The sequence below is a fragment of the Tamandua tetradactyla genome, chromosome 3 (assembly GCF_023851605.1).
Source record: "Tamandua tetradactyla isolate mTamTet1 chromosome 3, mTamTet1.pri, whole genome shotgun sequence".
NCBI lineage: Eukaryota > Metazoa > Chordata > Mammalia > Pilosa > Myrmecophagidae > Tamandua > Tamandua tetradactyla.
This window is the reverse complement of record NC_135329.1, coordinates 212939030-212956060: the sequence shown is the minus strand read 5'-3', so window position 1 is coordinate 212956060 and position 17031 is coordinate 212939030. Positions and strand designations below refer to the sequence as shown.

Sequence of the window (17031 nt, the reverse complement as noted above, 5' to 3'; positions counted from 1 at the left end):
TGGAAGGTGGATGGTGACGGCATCAGGGCCAACCCGACGGGGGCCGTGGGCAGCGCGCATGTGGACAGGAGCTTCCTGTCCAACACCAAGAGTTGGAAGATATTCCACCAGCGATAAACATTTATGTCTTTGCTTATTTGAGGAAAGCTCCATTAAAAATATCAGATGAAATACACTGGATCCCGTCCCATCAAGATGATGGAGTAGATCCTTCAAGGTCTGTGCCCCAAAGGAAGTTTTAAGCAACTAGAAAGAACTGGCAGAAACATCTTTCTAAAAGCTCCAGAAAACAGTTAAAAGACCGCAGTAACAGAGTGAGCCCTGAATCAAGAACACTACTTAAAAGTGGTGGGGTCTCGTGGTGCCCTAGTTGGCCCCTGCACCCTCCCCTCTAGCCCTGAGCTGACTTGTGCCTCCCTGAGGACCCCTGTCCCATTCTGGGGGGTGCAGAGTGGCCCTCGTGCAGGTATGGGAGCATATCCCAGAGCTTGTGCTGTGTGTGAGAAGCCAAGTTGTGCTGTCTGGGACTGCTGGCTTGAGCATATACAGCCCGTGACTGTGAGGAAGTATTTCCTGGGGAAAGGTGACATTTAGAACTGAATAAATGGGGGTTTCCTAGGGCCAGAGGTGCAGACTCGAGATAAGACGAGAGGCTTGTGCAGAAAGGACCAGGAGGTACCCATGCTGTGGCCTCGGCAATTCCCTAAACTCATTCCTGAAGGAAGATACCCCACAGATCAGTCTGCAAGAATGGGGAAAGGAGTTTTCTTTCTTTCTTTTTTTTTTTTGGTTAGCTCTGGTTTTCCAGGAAAGCTCTGCCACAACACTACCTGAATACAAGCTTAAGGAACAGACACTTTAGAGTTTATAAGTTTCAGTAATAGCACATAAAATATAAAAATGTCTAGGTTTCAATAAATGGTTATGAAACATACCCCAAAACAGGAAGCGACGGCCCAGGTAAAGGAGAAGATTAAAGCATTAGAAACCATCAGTGAGGAGGACCACTTCTGGGTCATCCCAGGAAAAAAAGGTTCAAAATATGTTCAAAGAACTAAGGGAAAATATGGACTAAGAACTAAAGAAAACCAAGAAAATAAAAGAGGATCACAAAGAGAATATCAACAGGGAGATAGAAATTATGAAAAGGAACCAAATGAAGCCGAAAACCACAGTAACAGAGACGAAAAATTCCCCAGAGGGATTCTACAGCAGGTTGGAGCTGGCAGAAGAAAAAAATCAGAGAACTTGAAGATAAGACAATTGAAATCATCCAGTCTGAGAAGCAGAAAAAAGAAAGAAAAGTGAACAGAGGTTGAGAAACCTGTGGGGCACCAACCAACAAATCAATATACATATTATAGCAGTTCCAGAAGGAGAAGAGAGAAAGGGGCAGATGAATAGTCAAAGGAATAACGGGTGACAACTTCCTAAATTTAACGAAAGACATGATTATAAACATCCAAGACACTCAATGAACTTCAAACAGGATAAGCCCAAGAAGACCTATGCCACGGCACATTATGAAACTATCAAATGCCAGCGATAAACAGAGAATTCTGAAAGCCTCAAAAGAGAAGAAACATGTCAAATATCAGGGAGTCTCAGTAAGATTAAATGCCAGTTTCTCATCAGAAGCCAAGGAAGCAAGAAGGTAGTGGAGTGACATACTTAATGTGCTGACAGCAAAAAATTGTCAAGAAGGAATTCTATATCCAGCAAAACCATCTTCAAAAATGAAGGTGAGATTAAGACATTTCCAGAAAACAACTGTTGAGGGACTTTATCACCGCTAGCCCGGTCCTACAAGAGATGCTAAATAGAGTTCTGCAGGTTGAAAGGAAAGGACAATGTGCAATAGACTGAAGCTGCACGAACAAATAAAGAACTGCAGTGAGGGTAACGACATGGATAGATATACATGCGATACCGTTTATGTTTGGTGTGCAACTCCACTTTTACTTCATACAGGATCTAAAAGGCAAATGCATAAGGTAATGAAAAATATCAGTGGTTCGGGACTCACAGTGCATAAACACGTCATTTGTGACAAGAATTACATAAAGGGAGATGGCATGGAGGGTATAAGAACAGAGTTTATATGCACTATTGAAGTTAAATTGGCATCCAAGCAAATAAGACTGTTATAGGTTTAAAATGTTCATTTAAACCCCATGGTAACTACAGTGTAAATCTTAGAGATATGCAAACTCACAGACAGAAATTAGAGTACAGGTTGCCAGGGGAAATGGGGAGTTAATGCACAGTGGGTATAGGGTTTCTCTCTGGGAGATGGGAAAGTTTTAGTGATAAACAGGGGTGAGGGGCCATGTGATTCATCCCACTATGCCTGGGAGTGGTTGAGCAGGGGAAGTTTATGTGGTATGTTATGTTCCTACAATTAAAAAAGAAGAAAGAGTAACTCAAGAAGCAATGACAAGTAAATGCAATATGTGATCCTGGATGGACTTAACAAGGGAGAAGAAAAGGCTCAAGAGGACATTACTGGGACATATGAGAAAATCAGAATATACAATGTAAGCCTATATCAATGCCAAATTTCTTGAACTAGATAACTGTACCTACGGCGGTTAAATAAGTGAACATCCTTGATCTTAGGAAATATACACGGAAGTATTGAGCATTTAGGGGCTATGATGTCTGCATTCTGCTCTCATGTTTACAGAGATACACAGATGATAATGGATGGATGGATGGATGGATGGATGGATGGATGGAAGGATGGCTAGCTAGCTAAAAAGAATCATATAGCAAATGTGAAGTTAAAATTGGTGGATCTGGGTACCTGGGGGGTAGGTGTATGCTGGAGCTCTCTTTATGGGGCCTGGATTATTTGTTATTGTCCTCTAAGTTAAACTTTAAAAACACATACACACATATATATACGCATGTGCGTGTGTGTATATATATGTGTGTATGAATGTACTTATGTATTAGGTGGTTTGGCACTGTCTCTGCCCTTGCTCCGTGGAGAGGAACCCTGTGTATAAGGTCACTGCAGACTCTGCTCCAGATGCTCCTATAGAACCTGGACCCCGAAAAAGGTGGGTGAGAATAGTGTCCTCGCACATCAGTAGCATTTACCTGCAGTACAAAAGAGGGAGTTATCCTGGTCCATTCACGTTCTAACGACTTGCTTTGAGTCTAGAGAAGCTGGACACAGGTCCATACATAGGCAGCAGCTCCAGATTCAGAAAGCTCGGCTTTGCGTGGGTGAGCAAGGAAACGTCCTACCCACACGTGGCCAGGAACTGGCTTAGGCCATCAGTAAGACTCAAAAACTCAAAGCAACCAAATTTCACAGCTACTTCCCAATATTTAAGTACTTATATCATGATCGTGGATGGCTCTTTCCACACCTAGGAAATAGATGTTATAGTGCGAAGGGCACTGAATTGAGACGATTTGGTTCTATCAGCTTTAGAAAATTTCCAGACTAAAATAATTGGGACTTGGATTAGCAATGCACCTGCATGTCTGAATGATGCCAAATTTCCTCAATGAAGCAATGTCTGGATTCTGCCTTTGAGTTTCCCTTGAATACTTCTCCCCTTAGACAGAAGAATGCTGGACTTACTCGGCCCCTGAGGATCTGTAGTTCTCCAACAACTTAGAATAGAGGACACCTAACTCTAGAGACCTGTCAGAGAATATACCTGAAACTCAAGTTCTTCCAACCTTTTATCCAAAACTTAAATGTAGAAATAAAATTGGTGAAGCGTACACTGAAGGTTTGCCACGTCTCCAGGCTCCAATAATTAAAACATTGCTGGCAAGAGAGGGGAAATGCAATAATAACACTAAGCAGGAATGTACTTATACAGTAAGTATTTTAGAGGTGGAGGGAGACTGGAGGCTTTGCTGCTTGCTACAGGGTTGGCCACTTGCTCACAAGGTGCCAATCCCTCCATTCCTCTGTGGTCCACCCTACGGCTTGCTTAGCATCACCTGCGACATGGACACAAGGGGGCCCACATAGCTATGCTGACATTCATGGTTCTTGCTGTGCTGAGGAATTAACTCTTGTTCTTGCTGTGCTGAGGAATTGCTCTGGGGAAAAAAAAAAATCCATTGCTGGATTAAGCCGCTCCCTTGGGGTACCAGGAGCCTACATCAATAACATTAGTTCTCAGGAGACATGCACTGGCTGAATTGCACTGAGAATGGCCCTAACTCCTGCCTGGCATACAGTTATGAGACAGAGCTGCACTGTGCCCCTTTTCTGAACTCAAAGAATACCCATGCACACTTTTGGGGGAACAGAAAAGGGGAAACTGGCCAACGCTGAGGCACATCCCAAGAAAGGGCTGATTGTGATGATGTAAGCAAGACGCTGGGCTGAGAAGGAAGCAGATGTCCGTCCTTCGGCAGGAATCTTCGCATGTATGTATTCTTACCATCTTTTCTCCCTTGGCAAAGAGAAGCCGGTGACCTATGGCCAAGTGTGGGCTCAGAGCTGAGTACGTGTTGACTTGAAAAGCACCATCAATCAGAGCTTACCTCTTACTGGGTCCTAGCAAGAATATCTGAATTATACTTTTCTAAGTGACATGAAGAAACTGGGCCAAAAATTAGACCTGTCTGGAGGGTCTTAGGAAGAAATACCAGCCATCACGAGGAGGGCAGCCTCCATTGCTGACAAAATGGCTTTGGGGAGAGAAAGCAGTGATGACCCAGATCTGAGGATCTGGAGAGGAGCTGGGTGGGCCTGCAGAACTGGAAAGACCAAGATGGGGCAATACTAGAAAGGTCTGAGCCCAATCACAGGTGGGGGTCCTGGGACAGGCATCCCATCTCCCAGGTGTAGATGCTACCTGGTGAAATGAGAGCACTCTAGTCTCAAAATAACCTGGCAGTTCATGGAGCACAAGGAGATTTCTTCAATACAAGGAAGAACACATAGCTCAACACGGGGTAAAACATGGGAGGAATTGCCACTGGGATGAGAAACAAGTCAAAGGTGTCTAATGGATTTACTTACAGTCACTGCAAATTTAAAAAGCCTACAACTTATTAAATACTGTATCAGAAAAAAATTTGTTTCTTTAAGTGTCGTGCAGTTTTGGACAAAATCCTCTCATGTATTATCAAGATAAGCTGGGACAACTTTTCCAGGAAGGAATGTGGCATATCAAAAGCCATAAGAACACCCACGCTCCTCAATTCACGAAGCCAACTTGCAGGAACTATCATAGAAAGAGATCTATGCACAGAGATGCAAACAGAGGGATACTGATGAGAGTTTCTTAAAACAGTAAAAAACTCCAGGGTAGCATTTATTTCCTGAATGCCTGTTGAATCAGGGTGTATCCACGTGATGGAATATTATACAACCACTAACCATGGTGCCGCACAAGTACGTCTGTCAACGTGAAAAGATGCGTGCGGTCTCTGGGCAGTGAGGAAAGCAGGCCGTGGGCAGTGTACAGGAGTGACCCCGAGCTTGGGGAAGTCAGAAGCAAACAGGCATAGAAAATGGGGGTGGTCGTGTTCTCTAGGTGGTGTTTTGGGAATGATTTTCATTCTTTTTTCCAATATGCTTATTTTCAGTTTCTTAAGAACAAACATGCATTCACTGTGCAATTTTTTAAGTTTTACAAGCTTTTTAAACATCAAAAGCCTAACTCAACCCAGCGGTATAATCGAATGGCTGGCCAACACTAGACACTGTACAGATTTCTATAAACCAAGACAGATGAGCCCCAAGCGAGGCGCACAGGATGTGCTGTTATGGAACTATAATTAACAGCACATCTTCAGATTTTTATCGAGGCTTGCTCAGAGATTTAGCTCTGTGACAATGCACTGCTCCCCCACCCCAAACCAAAAATAAATTAATTCTGTTTTCCAATCCACCTCACATAAATTACTAACACAACCAATTTTATTTAAATGTACAGAAAAGTTTCTCTGGCCTTATGAACTGGCATAAGTTCTTATTTGACAGTAAAAACCAAGTCCCAAATTGCATTGAACTTGCTTTTATTCTTGGCTGCTCAGAGATGAATCCTGGGTTCAAATGTAATTGCGATTTTTATTCCTGATTTCCCTCTAGATGCACTCTTTCCTCCTTTCTCTTCTCCTACTTGCTCCTGTGTTTTTTACCTCTATTTAACATTTTACTTCATTTATGCTTTTTGTTGTAATTCTTTATAGAAGTAAACGAGACCCAGAGATTGACCATCAGGGAGGGGAAGAGAGAAAAAGACGTTGTGGGTTCATGGAGCCTGAGGAGATGGCATTTACCTCCTGAAGGAGAGGGAGACCAAATGCCACTTAAACTTCAAACAGGGACAAGAGGTTTGGGGGGCAGTTGACACTGAGGGCGCGTGGCTTGAGTGCAGTAAGGGTGAGGGGACACTCACGTGTAAGCTCGGGTGGTAGGTGAGGACACCATTGTCACACAGGGTGACATACTTCTTTTTCCATTCTTTGTTCAGTGATTTGCCACTTCGCTTCAGTAGCACACCCTGCAAGGAAAAAGAGGCAAAGGCAACGTGCTGTGTAAATTAGAGAGGAAAAAGAAAAAGGCACGTTTTTAAACTTGTGGTCTTAAAAAGGAAATTAAATTTACATTTACACTGGTAATTTCTTTTTTCCACTGCCTTTTAAATACGATATATATATTTTTTCTTCCTTTTTTTCCAACAAACTTCCTTTTATGTGTATGTCTGCTTAGAACTGACCTTTGTGATACTGGGAATGCTAAAAGATGCACTGTTAGCCAACAAATGCAATGCAATCAATTGTGATACGCTATCTCAGATATTTTCTGTAACTAAGTGATTATACATACAGAACACTTATAGGTTTTAAACACTTTCAAGAAAGAAACCTAAATTTCTTTGTCTAAAAATAATACATTGACTATATGCACTTACCTTATGACATCTGCAAACAAGAGCATTTTATTTTACAGTTTCTTTCATTTCAGATTTTTCATTTATTAAAACAGAAATCTGATTTGGAAACTTTAGTAACAGCATTTAATAAATGAATCATGTATTTACTTTAATTCATTTTTTATTAAATCCTATTAGGAAACCTTGAAGCCATTTAGAAATTGAAACCAATATACACTGTTTTTTTAATTACAGAGGTCGAGATTTATAGACAAACGAACCCCCCTCCATTATTAATGCTCTGCATTCATCGGCTAACTTGGTTACAACTGATGAAAGAATATTATTTGGCCACATTCAAATATACCGAATTCAGGGTTATTAATTATGTTTACAATGTTGTGCTACCATCGCCACCACCTGTTACCAAAATTTGACCATCACCCCAGATGGAAATTCTGTACAACTGAAGCATTAACTTCCCATTCCCTACCCCTTCCCCAGCCCCTGGTAACCTATATTCGAATTTCTGACTTTCTGAATTTGCTTACTGTAATTATTTCATATCAGTGAGCTCATACAATATTTGTCCCTTGAAACCAACATACTTTTGAAAGTGTGCTTAACCCGGTCTTCCTTGGTGACTGATGAGAAATTATCCTTGTTTTAATTTCCAAAACCCCAGCAACCCTTCCACATCCTGTGCAAGCTTCCCCGGGCTGAGAGGCCCGGCACCCAGAGGCGGCACCCCACTGGCCCATCCTCTCCCCCTGCTCCCACCCCCCCAACCTGGGCCTTCCATGTCTTCCTAGCACAGGTAATTTCAACCCCAGCTATTTTAATCGTCTCGCTCCTTTCCTCCAGTCTTCCAACTCCTGTCCACTTAATATAAGGAGAATGGAAGAATCTCCTTACTCTTGCTGCCCGTTTATAAGCATACATGACCCTAATGATGGTCAAGAAAGCACGAAACTGATGTTATAGTGAAGGGAAGGTTTAAGTGTGGGAATACAGACACTACAAAGAACCAGGGGGGCCTGGAAGCCTCCAGGCTCTTTCCAACCTCCACCTTTCTCCCAAGTCTATCCATCGAGAGCCACAATATAAGAAAAAAATTAAAAAGCATTTTATGCCATATAGTTGAGTTTAAGTTCCAATTAACTACCCATATGGTAGCATTACGATTTTATTTACACAAATTTCACCAATATAAAATGGATTATGAGCCAGCTTAAAACTGACCACCTTTTCAATGTTGCTGTGGGAAAACATTTCAAAGTTTGAAGCAACTTACTTATAGATGAACCTCTGGAAGAAAACATGTGGCATCATACCTTGGTTTTGTGACGCCTAAACCAACATAAACCAACATGGCACTAAGACCAACAAATGGAATCAAGCCCCTGGGGCAAAGTGACCTGGTTACAAATCCAGCGATCAGAGCTTCCAGTGCATGGTGAGGGCCAGTGGGAGGGGGGCAGGCACCATTGGGGAGACAATCATAAAAGTGAGCAACAGCTGAAAGTCATTACATTTTCCTCCCCAGGGGATTCCTAAGATTTTAAAACTTAACATAACTAAAACCTCAAACAAGTTCTCCTATGGGTTCGCATTTTTCCGTCATCCATTCAGACAGAATTTCAACTATACCTGGGGCCAGGGATCACCGTGGTGTCACTGGAAGATGAGAGCCATGTTGGGGCTTTAGAGAGCTTTGTCCCTTCCCCCTTAAATCAAACCTGTGCTGGCTGCTCACATCCCTGGGGTTGGCACAGATGGACAAACTCCTCTGGCTGTCTTGTGGCTACTTGTATGAGCAAATCCTATACTCACAGATATCCGCACCCTAGTAAGGACCACAAAGGCGAATTCATTAGGGAAAAAAAAAGGGATGTTCCAATTAGGAAGTCTTATAGAGAGACGACCTTATTTCCTGGGGAACTACATTAGATGGATTCATCTTGGTGCTAGGAGAATTTAATCTCTTGGGAAAAGAAACACCAAACGTTGACAATCCTATTCAAACCCTGTTTCACCTTGCGGGATCGGTGGGGATTACAATGTATTATTCAAACGCTGCAAATGGGCTGCTGAAGAACACCTTGGCACCTGAGGGCCACACTGCTGTCCTGCGGCCCAAGCTCCATATGGGCTTTGGGCACCCCAGTGCCCCCCGACGATCGCGGCTGGAAACTGAGCCACTGGCCCCTGTGCCCCACTTCACATGTGCACCCAGGTCCAGGGACCAGCTGCACTCACCCAGCTGCCCCCTGTGTGCACTTTCCACTGGATGACCTGAGCACAGAGCCACGCGTGCATGTTTCTAAGCAAAGTCCTAACCCCCTCTCCCGGCTACTCCCCCTAAGTGATGACAACTCTGGGGCCATAGTGGTGATTCAGTTTCCTGAGCTGCATAAAGCAGACACCAGGAAACGATTCTGCTTGAACAATGGGAATTTATCAGCTTAGTCTTGAGGCTGTGAAAATGTTCAAATCAAGGCAATATCAAGGTGATGCTTTCTTTCTGAAGGCCAGCTGCCAGCGATCCTGGGCTCCTCTGCCTCATGGCAAGGCACATGAGGTGTTTCCTGTTGTCTCCCTTCTCTTCCAGGTTCCACTGCTTTTAGCTTCTTGGTTCCATGGCTTCCTCTCTTTTTGTCTGAATTTCAGTTTCTTATAAAAAGACTCAAGTAATAGGACTAAGACCCACCCTGAATGAGGCAGCCTTGTGAAAAGTCCTGCTTGCAGTAGCTCCACACCCACAGGAGTGGATTAGATTTAAGAACCTCACTTTCTGGGGTGCACACAGCTCCAAGCCACACAGGCTGCTGGATTCCTTAGCTTCCACTTGGCCTGGGGGGCCGTGATCTGTCCCCCCAGGCCAAGTCTCCACAGCGGCTGCCTGACTGGACACCCTCAGCCCGGGCCACCAGCTTCTCCTTCCAACATGAGAAGACCCGACGAGACTAGGCTGGCTGCCAGCGTCCCTCAGTCAGCCCTGCTGCACCAAGGTCACCTGCGTGGCCTTCTTGAGGGCCAGTGATTTGGGGACTGGGCAGAAAGTGATGCAGAGGTGGAAAGCACCACCATGTGCAGAGGAGTCCGCCAACTCCCAGAAGTTCTGATTAGGAGTATGGGACCATTCCTGGGGAGGGTCCCATCTCGAGACCGCTCTGTGCGTCCAAGCCTTTGCTCCCGCGTGCCCCCTGAGAGAAGGATGTAATTAAATGCTGCGTGGGCACTCCATACCCCACTCAGCTCAGCGACATGATTGCCACCCTGAGATGACACCTTGAATACATCCTCTAAAGCACACTGCGTGTGGATCCAGAGGACGGGTTTCTGATGGCCAGGTCCAAGCAGGATCACGGGAGCAGCCCGGGAGTGGCCCGAAATGCTGAGAGTCTCCAAGGGAGGGGCAGGTGAGCAGCATGTGGAAGCAAACCTCAGGCCCGCTGAGAAGCTTCAGGAATGGGGAGGCTTCTGCAGCGCGGAGGTAGGAATATGACAACAAATCAAATACTTGCACATCATGAGTGTTTAACTGTGTCTGCAGGCTTCACACCTGTGGCTTCTGGCCATGAGGCTTGGGTGCTGTCCAGCCACCTGCCCTTCCACTGGAGTGGGTACATGTGGATTTTAGGACCCCCTGTCAGATACCCCCAGAATGGGGAGCAGGCGTGGGGTGCAGCTGCATGCAACGAAATGCTTCTCAGGCTTCCGTAGGCCTCTCCTCTCAAAGCCTGCTGGCTTCGTTCAGTCACGCTTCCTGGCACACCTGCCAACACCTGCAGGGCTGAACCCTGCTACAGGTGATGCAGGGACTGCCAACTGACACTGACATGTAGCTGCGGTGACCTGATTTGTGTTAAGAAAGAAGACTCGGGGGGCTGTGCTGAGGATAGGTTAACGCTGGCATTGGAGCCTGGAGCCAAGGCAAAGCAGGGCCTTCTGATGTCAAGTGTGGACCCCCTCTTATTTATTTTTTTAAAATTTCTTATCACACCTACCACCGTGGTTACAGTCTTTTCACCAGAAACAGAATCATAATCCCAATCTGAAGAAATATCCTGTAAGGATAAACAAAATCTCTCTGAGAATCATATAAATCATCATGAAATCTTTCAACAGGTTGATCAGTCCATTCTTCTTCTTTACACGTAAATTAAAATGTTTTAAATATTTGTGAAATTATGTAAATTGTGAGTTAAAAAGCATCAAGTGCACTTCAAGAAAACAAACAAAAAATATAGCTATCATTTCTAAAAAGTTCGTGCGGAAAATGAAGTGAATATACAGAAAGCATTCTATACTTCTATTTCGGATGAAAAAATTATCTGTAATGTTAGATCCTAACCCTGGAAACAAGTGATGAAACCTTGGCAGTAAGTCTGACGTATAACTAATTTTTTATATATTTAAATTTTTTTATTTATAATTTTTATTTAAACTTTATAATACAAAGTTATATTTAAATTATACTCATTAATATATTTGAATATTTTACTTAAACTTTATAATATAAAGTTATATTTAATTTATATTTAAATTTTTAAATATAACTACTATATATTTTTATTGAGAAATCTTCACTTCACACACATACCATCCATGATAACTACTTTTTGAGAAAACAAACATTTGCTCCATAATATGGTAAGATTTAACTGTCATTAAATTAATCCCTGCCAAAATATATACAAATAACGGGTTGAGTATTTAAAGGGAAATAAGTTTACCAGTTGAATAAAAATTTACAAGTCTCTAGTGCAATTAAAAAGTGTTTTAGAAGATATTTTCGTCTGATTAGTCATCATAATCAGAAAGCTATAAAAATAACGGTGTGTAGTGCTGGGCAGTGAGATGTTTGTCTACAACTAATACAAAAATAAACGGGCAGCTCCATCTGTTGGTTTCCTGGAACCCTGAGTAGGCACACGTGGCCGGAGACCGTGAGACAGGGCACTGCGAGGAGAGCACGGCAGGCAGGGGAGCTCAGCCCCAGCTCATAGCCCTGGGCCTTTGCTCTCCATCCTCCGGATGCAACGTTGAATCACTGGAAACCAGCTAAGCACCGTGGGCCTCAATCACAGCCGCAAGTTGCAGGTGTGCCCCGCAGGTGCAGCACACGGCTGTTACAAAGCTGCCCGGCGCTCAGGCTCCCGGGGAGGGTGGGCCTGAGTTCGGGGCTCAGCCATGGCCAAGGCCCTGTGGCCTGGGGATGGTCCGCTCTGCTCTGCTGAGGCCCAGTGCCAAGACCTACTCCTCAGTGGGCATTCAGGTATGCCTCATGAATGAAAGGAGCTGGTTTATCCCTCGCTTTGAAGATATGAGCTATTTTACCATGATTGTGGCCGATACCAGGCCTAGACATTAAAAACAACTATGATAAGCTGCTGTCTGGTTTGTGGCAGGGCAAGGCCAGGAAACAAGGAGGCCCAAAGTGATCCTATCTGTCAAGTTAGTAAACAAAGGGTGTCCTGCTTAGCAGGGAGGTGGCTGGGGGTGGGGGTCTCGCAGCCTCTTTCTCACCACCCCCCTCCAAAAAAAACAAAACTCAAGCCCCAGGCCTCCAAGTTTCTTCTTTAAGGATTCCGACTTCAACAAGTTCCAGTTTCTCTTTTTGCCCTCTGTTTGGCCCAGAGGTTCCTGAGGTTTCCTTCCAGTTAACAAGCCTGCTGCCTGTCGAAGAACACTCGGGCTACGACCCTGACATGCGGTAGTGCTTCTCTGAAGGAAGCATCTTCACTGCAGTGCTCCCAGTGCATCCCCTCTGAGGACCACACACTCACGCCTGCTTCGGCATTGGGGGACATTATCTGCGTCAGGAATTGTGTACTCCAGCTCCTTCACTGCACATTTCCAAATTCTCTTGAAATTTCCAGGGTAGATGTGACTCCAACAAATCCTTACCTGGGCCGAGGGTAGGGGTGGGAGTGGGGTGAGCAGGTGATCCAAATAAGGCCGTGGCATCTCAGCTGCACACCCCGCCGTCCCAAGCCCTCCAGCTACCAGGACTCCCAGGCACTTGCAAATTACATTGAAGATCCTCAAGGTGCAGAGGAAGCATCCAGGCTGACGAAAGCAACCCTGGGCCCAACCTGAAGGCACCCATAACCTTCAGGAAGGGATATCTGCAGCTGTATCTGAGAAACTGCTGCCTGCCTGCCTTACGTGCGTGATGGTTTGAAGCTTTCATGTACCCCAGAAAAGATCACATTCTTAGGCTAACCCATACCTGCTGGCCAGGTAGACCTATCATGGGTGTGGACCCATTAAGTCGTACCTTTTGGTGAGTGGGATCTTACTTTTCTAAAATACTTTTTTTTTTTTTGTTTGGTTTTTTTTTAATTAATTAACAGAAAAAAAGGAATTAACCCAACATTTAGAAATCATACCATTCTACATATGCAATCAGTAATTCTTAACATCATCACATAGATGCATGATCATCGTTTCTTAGTACATTTGCATCGGTTTAGAAGAACAGGCAAAACAACAGAAAAAGATATAGAATGTTAATATAGAGAAAAAAATAAAAGTAATAATAGTAAAAACAAAACAAAACAAAACAAAACAAAACAAAAACCTATAGCTCGGATGCAGCTTCATTCAGTGTTTTAACATGATTACTTTACAATTAGGTATTATTGTGCTGTCCATTTTTGAGTTTTTGTATCTAGTCCTGTTGCACAGTCTGTATCCCTTCAGCTCCAATTACCCATTATCTTACCCTGTTTCTAACTCCTGCTGGACTCTGTTACCAATGACATATTCCAAGTTTATTCTCGAATGTCGATTCACATCATTGGGACCATACAGTATTTGTCTTTTAGTTTTTGGCTAGACTCACTCAGCATAATGTTCTCTAGGTCCATCCATGTTATTACATGCTTCATAAGTTTATCCCGTCTTAAAGCTGCATAATATTCCACTGTATGTATATACCACAGTTTGTTTAGCCACTCGTCTGTTGATGGACATTTTGGCTGTTTCCATCTCTTTGCAATTGTAAATAACGCTGCTATAAACATTGGTGTGCAAATGTCCGTTTGAGTTTTTGCCCTTAATTCCTTTGAGTAGATTCCCAGCAATACCATTGCTGGGTCGTATGGCAATTCTATATTCAGCGTTTTGAGGAACCGCCAAACTGCCTTCCACAGTGGTTGCACCATTTGACATTCCCACCAACAGTGGATAAGTGTGCCTCTTTCTCCGCATCCTCTCCAGCACTTGTCATTTTCTGTTTTGTTGATAATGGCCATTCTGGTGGGTGTGAGATGATATCTCATTGTGGTTTTGATTTGCATTTCTCTAATGGCCAGGGACATTGAGCATCTCTTCATGTGCCTTTTGGCCATTTGTATTTCCTCTTCTGAGAGGTGTCTGTTCAAGTCTTTTTCCCATTTTGTAATTGGGTTGGCTGTCTTTTTGTTGTTAAGTTGAACAATCTCTTTATAAATTCTGGATACTAGACCTTTATCTGATATGTCATTTCCAAATATTATCTCCCATTGTGTAGGCTGTCTTTCTACTTTCTTGATGAAGTTCTTTGATGCACAAAAGTGTTTAATTTTGAGGAGTTCCCATTTATTTATTTCCTTCTTCAGTGCTCTTGCTTTAGGTTTAAGGTCCATAAAACCGCCTCCAATTGTAAGATTCATAAGATATCTCCCTACATTTTCCTCTAACTGTTTTATGGTCTTAGACCTAAAGTTTAGATCTTTGATCCATTTTGAGTTAACTTTTGTATAGAGTGTGAGATATGGTTCTTCTTTCATTCTTTTGCATATGGATATCCAGTTCTCTAGGCACCATTTATTGAAGAGACTGTTCTGTCCCAGGTGAGTTGGCTTGACTGCCTTATCAAAGATCAAATGTCCATAGATGAGAGGGTCTATATCTGAGCACTCTATTCGATTCCATTGGTCGATATATCTATCTTTATGCCAATACCATGCTGTTTTGACCACTGTGGCTTCATAATATGCCTTAAAGTCAGGCAGTGCAAGACCTCCAGCTTCGTTTTTTTTCCTCAAGATGTTTTTAGCAATTCGGGGCACCCTGCCCTTCCAGATAAATTTGCTTATTGGTTTTTCTATTTCTGAAAAATAAGTTGTTGGGATTTTGATTGGTATTGCATTGAATCTGTAAATCAGTTTAGGTAGGATTGACATCTTAACTATATTTAGTCTTCCAATCCATGAACACGGTATGCCCTTCCATCTATTTAGGTCTTCTGTGATTTCTTTTAGCAGTTTTTTGTAGTTTTCTTTATATAGGTTTTTTGTCTCTTTGGTTAAATTTATTCCTAGGTATTTCATTCTTTTAGTTGCGATTGTAAATGGGATTTGTTTCTTGATTTCCCCCTCAGCTTGTTCATTACTAGTGTATAGAAATGCTACAGATTTTTGAATGTTGATCTTTTTTTTTTTTTTTTTTTAAAGGAAAGACAGAGAGAAGGAAGGAAGGAAGGAAGAAAGGGAAACATCTTTTAAACATTTTCTTGTTTTATTGTATTCTGTTTCTCCGTTTTTGGTACATGGGCTGGGGCCGGGAATCGAACCGAGGTCCTCCGGCATAGCAGGCAAGCACTTTGCCCGCTGAGCCACCGCGGCCCGCCCGAATGTTGATCTTTTAACCTGCTACTTTGCTGTACTCATTTATTAGCTCTAGTAGTTTTGTTGTGGATTTTTCCGGGTTTTCGACGTATAGTATCATATCGTCTGCAAACAGTGATAGTTTTACTTCTTCCTTTCCAATTTTGATGCCTTGTATTTCTTTTTCTTGTCTAATTGCTCTGGCTAGAACCTCCAACACAATGTTGAATAATAGCGGTGATAGTGGACATCCTTGTCTTGTTCCTGATCTTAGGGGGAAAGTTTTCAATTTTTCCCCATTGAGGATGATATTAGCTGTGGGTTTTTTATATATTCTCTCTATCATTTTAAGGAAGTTCCCTTGCATTCCTATCTTTTGAAGTGTTTTCAACAGGAAAGGATGTTGAATCTTGTCAAATGCCTTCTCTGCATCGATTGAGATGATCATGTGATTTTTCTGCTTTGATTTGTTGATATGGTGTATTACATTAATTGATTTTCTTATGTTGAACCATCCTTGCATACCTGGGATGAATCCTACTTGGTCATGATGTATAATTCTTTTAAAGTGTTGTTGGATACGATTTGCTAGAATTTTATTGAGGATTTTTGCATCTATATTCATTAGAGAGATTGGCCTGTAGTTTTCTTTTTTTGTAATATCTTTGCCTGGTTTTGGTATGAGGGTGATGTTGGCTTCATAGAATGAATTAGGTAGTTTTCCCTCCGCTTCGATTTTTTTGAAGAGTTCGAGGAGAGTTGGTACTAATTCTTTCTGGAATGTTTGATAGAATTCACATGTGAAGCCATCTGGTCCTGGACTTTTCTTTTTAGGAAGCTTCTGAATGACTAATTCAATTTCTTTACTTGTGATTGGTTTGTTGAGGTCATCTATGTCTTCTTGAGTCAAAGTTGGTTGTTCATGTCTTTCCAGGAACCCGTCCATTTCATCTAAATTGTTGTATTTGTTAGCGTAAAGTTGTTCATAGTATCCTGTTATTACCTCCTTTATTTCTGTGAGGTCAGTAGTTATGTCTCCTCTTCCATTTCTGATCTTATTTATTTGCATCCTCTCTCTTCTTCTTTTTGTCAATCTTGCTAAGGGCCCATCAATCTTATTGATTTTCTCGTAGAACCAACTTCTGGTCTTATTGATTTTCTCTATTGTTTTCATGTTTTCAATTTCATTTATTTCTGCTCTAATCTTTGTTATTTCTTTCCTTTTGCTTGCTTTGGGATTAGTTTGCTGTTCTTTCTCCAGTTCTTCCAAGTGGACAGTTAATTCCTGAATTTTTGCCTTTTCTTCTTTTCTGATATAGGCATTTAGGGCAATAAATTTCCCTCTTAGCACTGCCTTTGCTGCGTCCCATAAGTTTTGATATGTTGTGTTTTCATTTTCATTCGCCTCGAGGTATTTGCTAATTTCTCTTGCAATTTCTTCTTTGACCCACTCGTTGTTTAAGAGTGTGTTGTTGAGCCTCCATGTATTTGTGAGTTTTCTGGCACTCCGCCTATTGTTGATTTCCAACTTCATTCCTTTATGATCTGAGAAAGTGTTGTGTATGATT

General features: G+C 42.6%; 1 protein-coding gene across 7 annotated transcripts in view; it reads right to left on the bottom strand.

Moving 5' to 3' along the window:
• The window catches only part of AGAP1 (ArfGAP with GTPase domain, ankyrin repeat and PH domain 1), a 636823-nt gene that overhangs the window by 211915 nt on the left and 407877 nt on the right, over positions 1-17031 (bottom strand). For all 7 annotated transcript variants that reach the window (XM_077155532.1, XM_077155533.1, XM_077155527.1 and 4 more), the window contains exon 10: positions 6387-6491. In XM_077155532.1, the coding sequence (XP_077011647.1) occupies positions 6387-6491 (105 nt within the window). The remainder of the gene's footprint in view (positions 1-6386; positions 6492-17031) is intronic.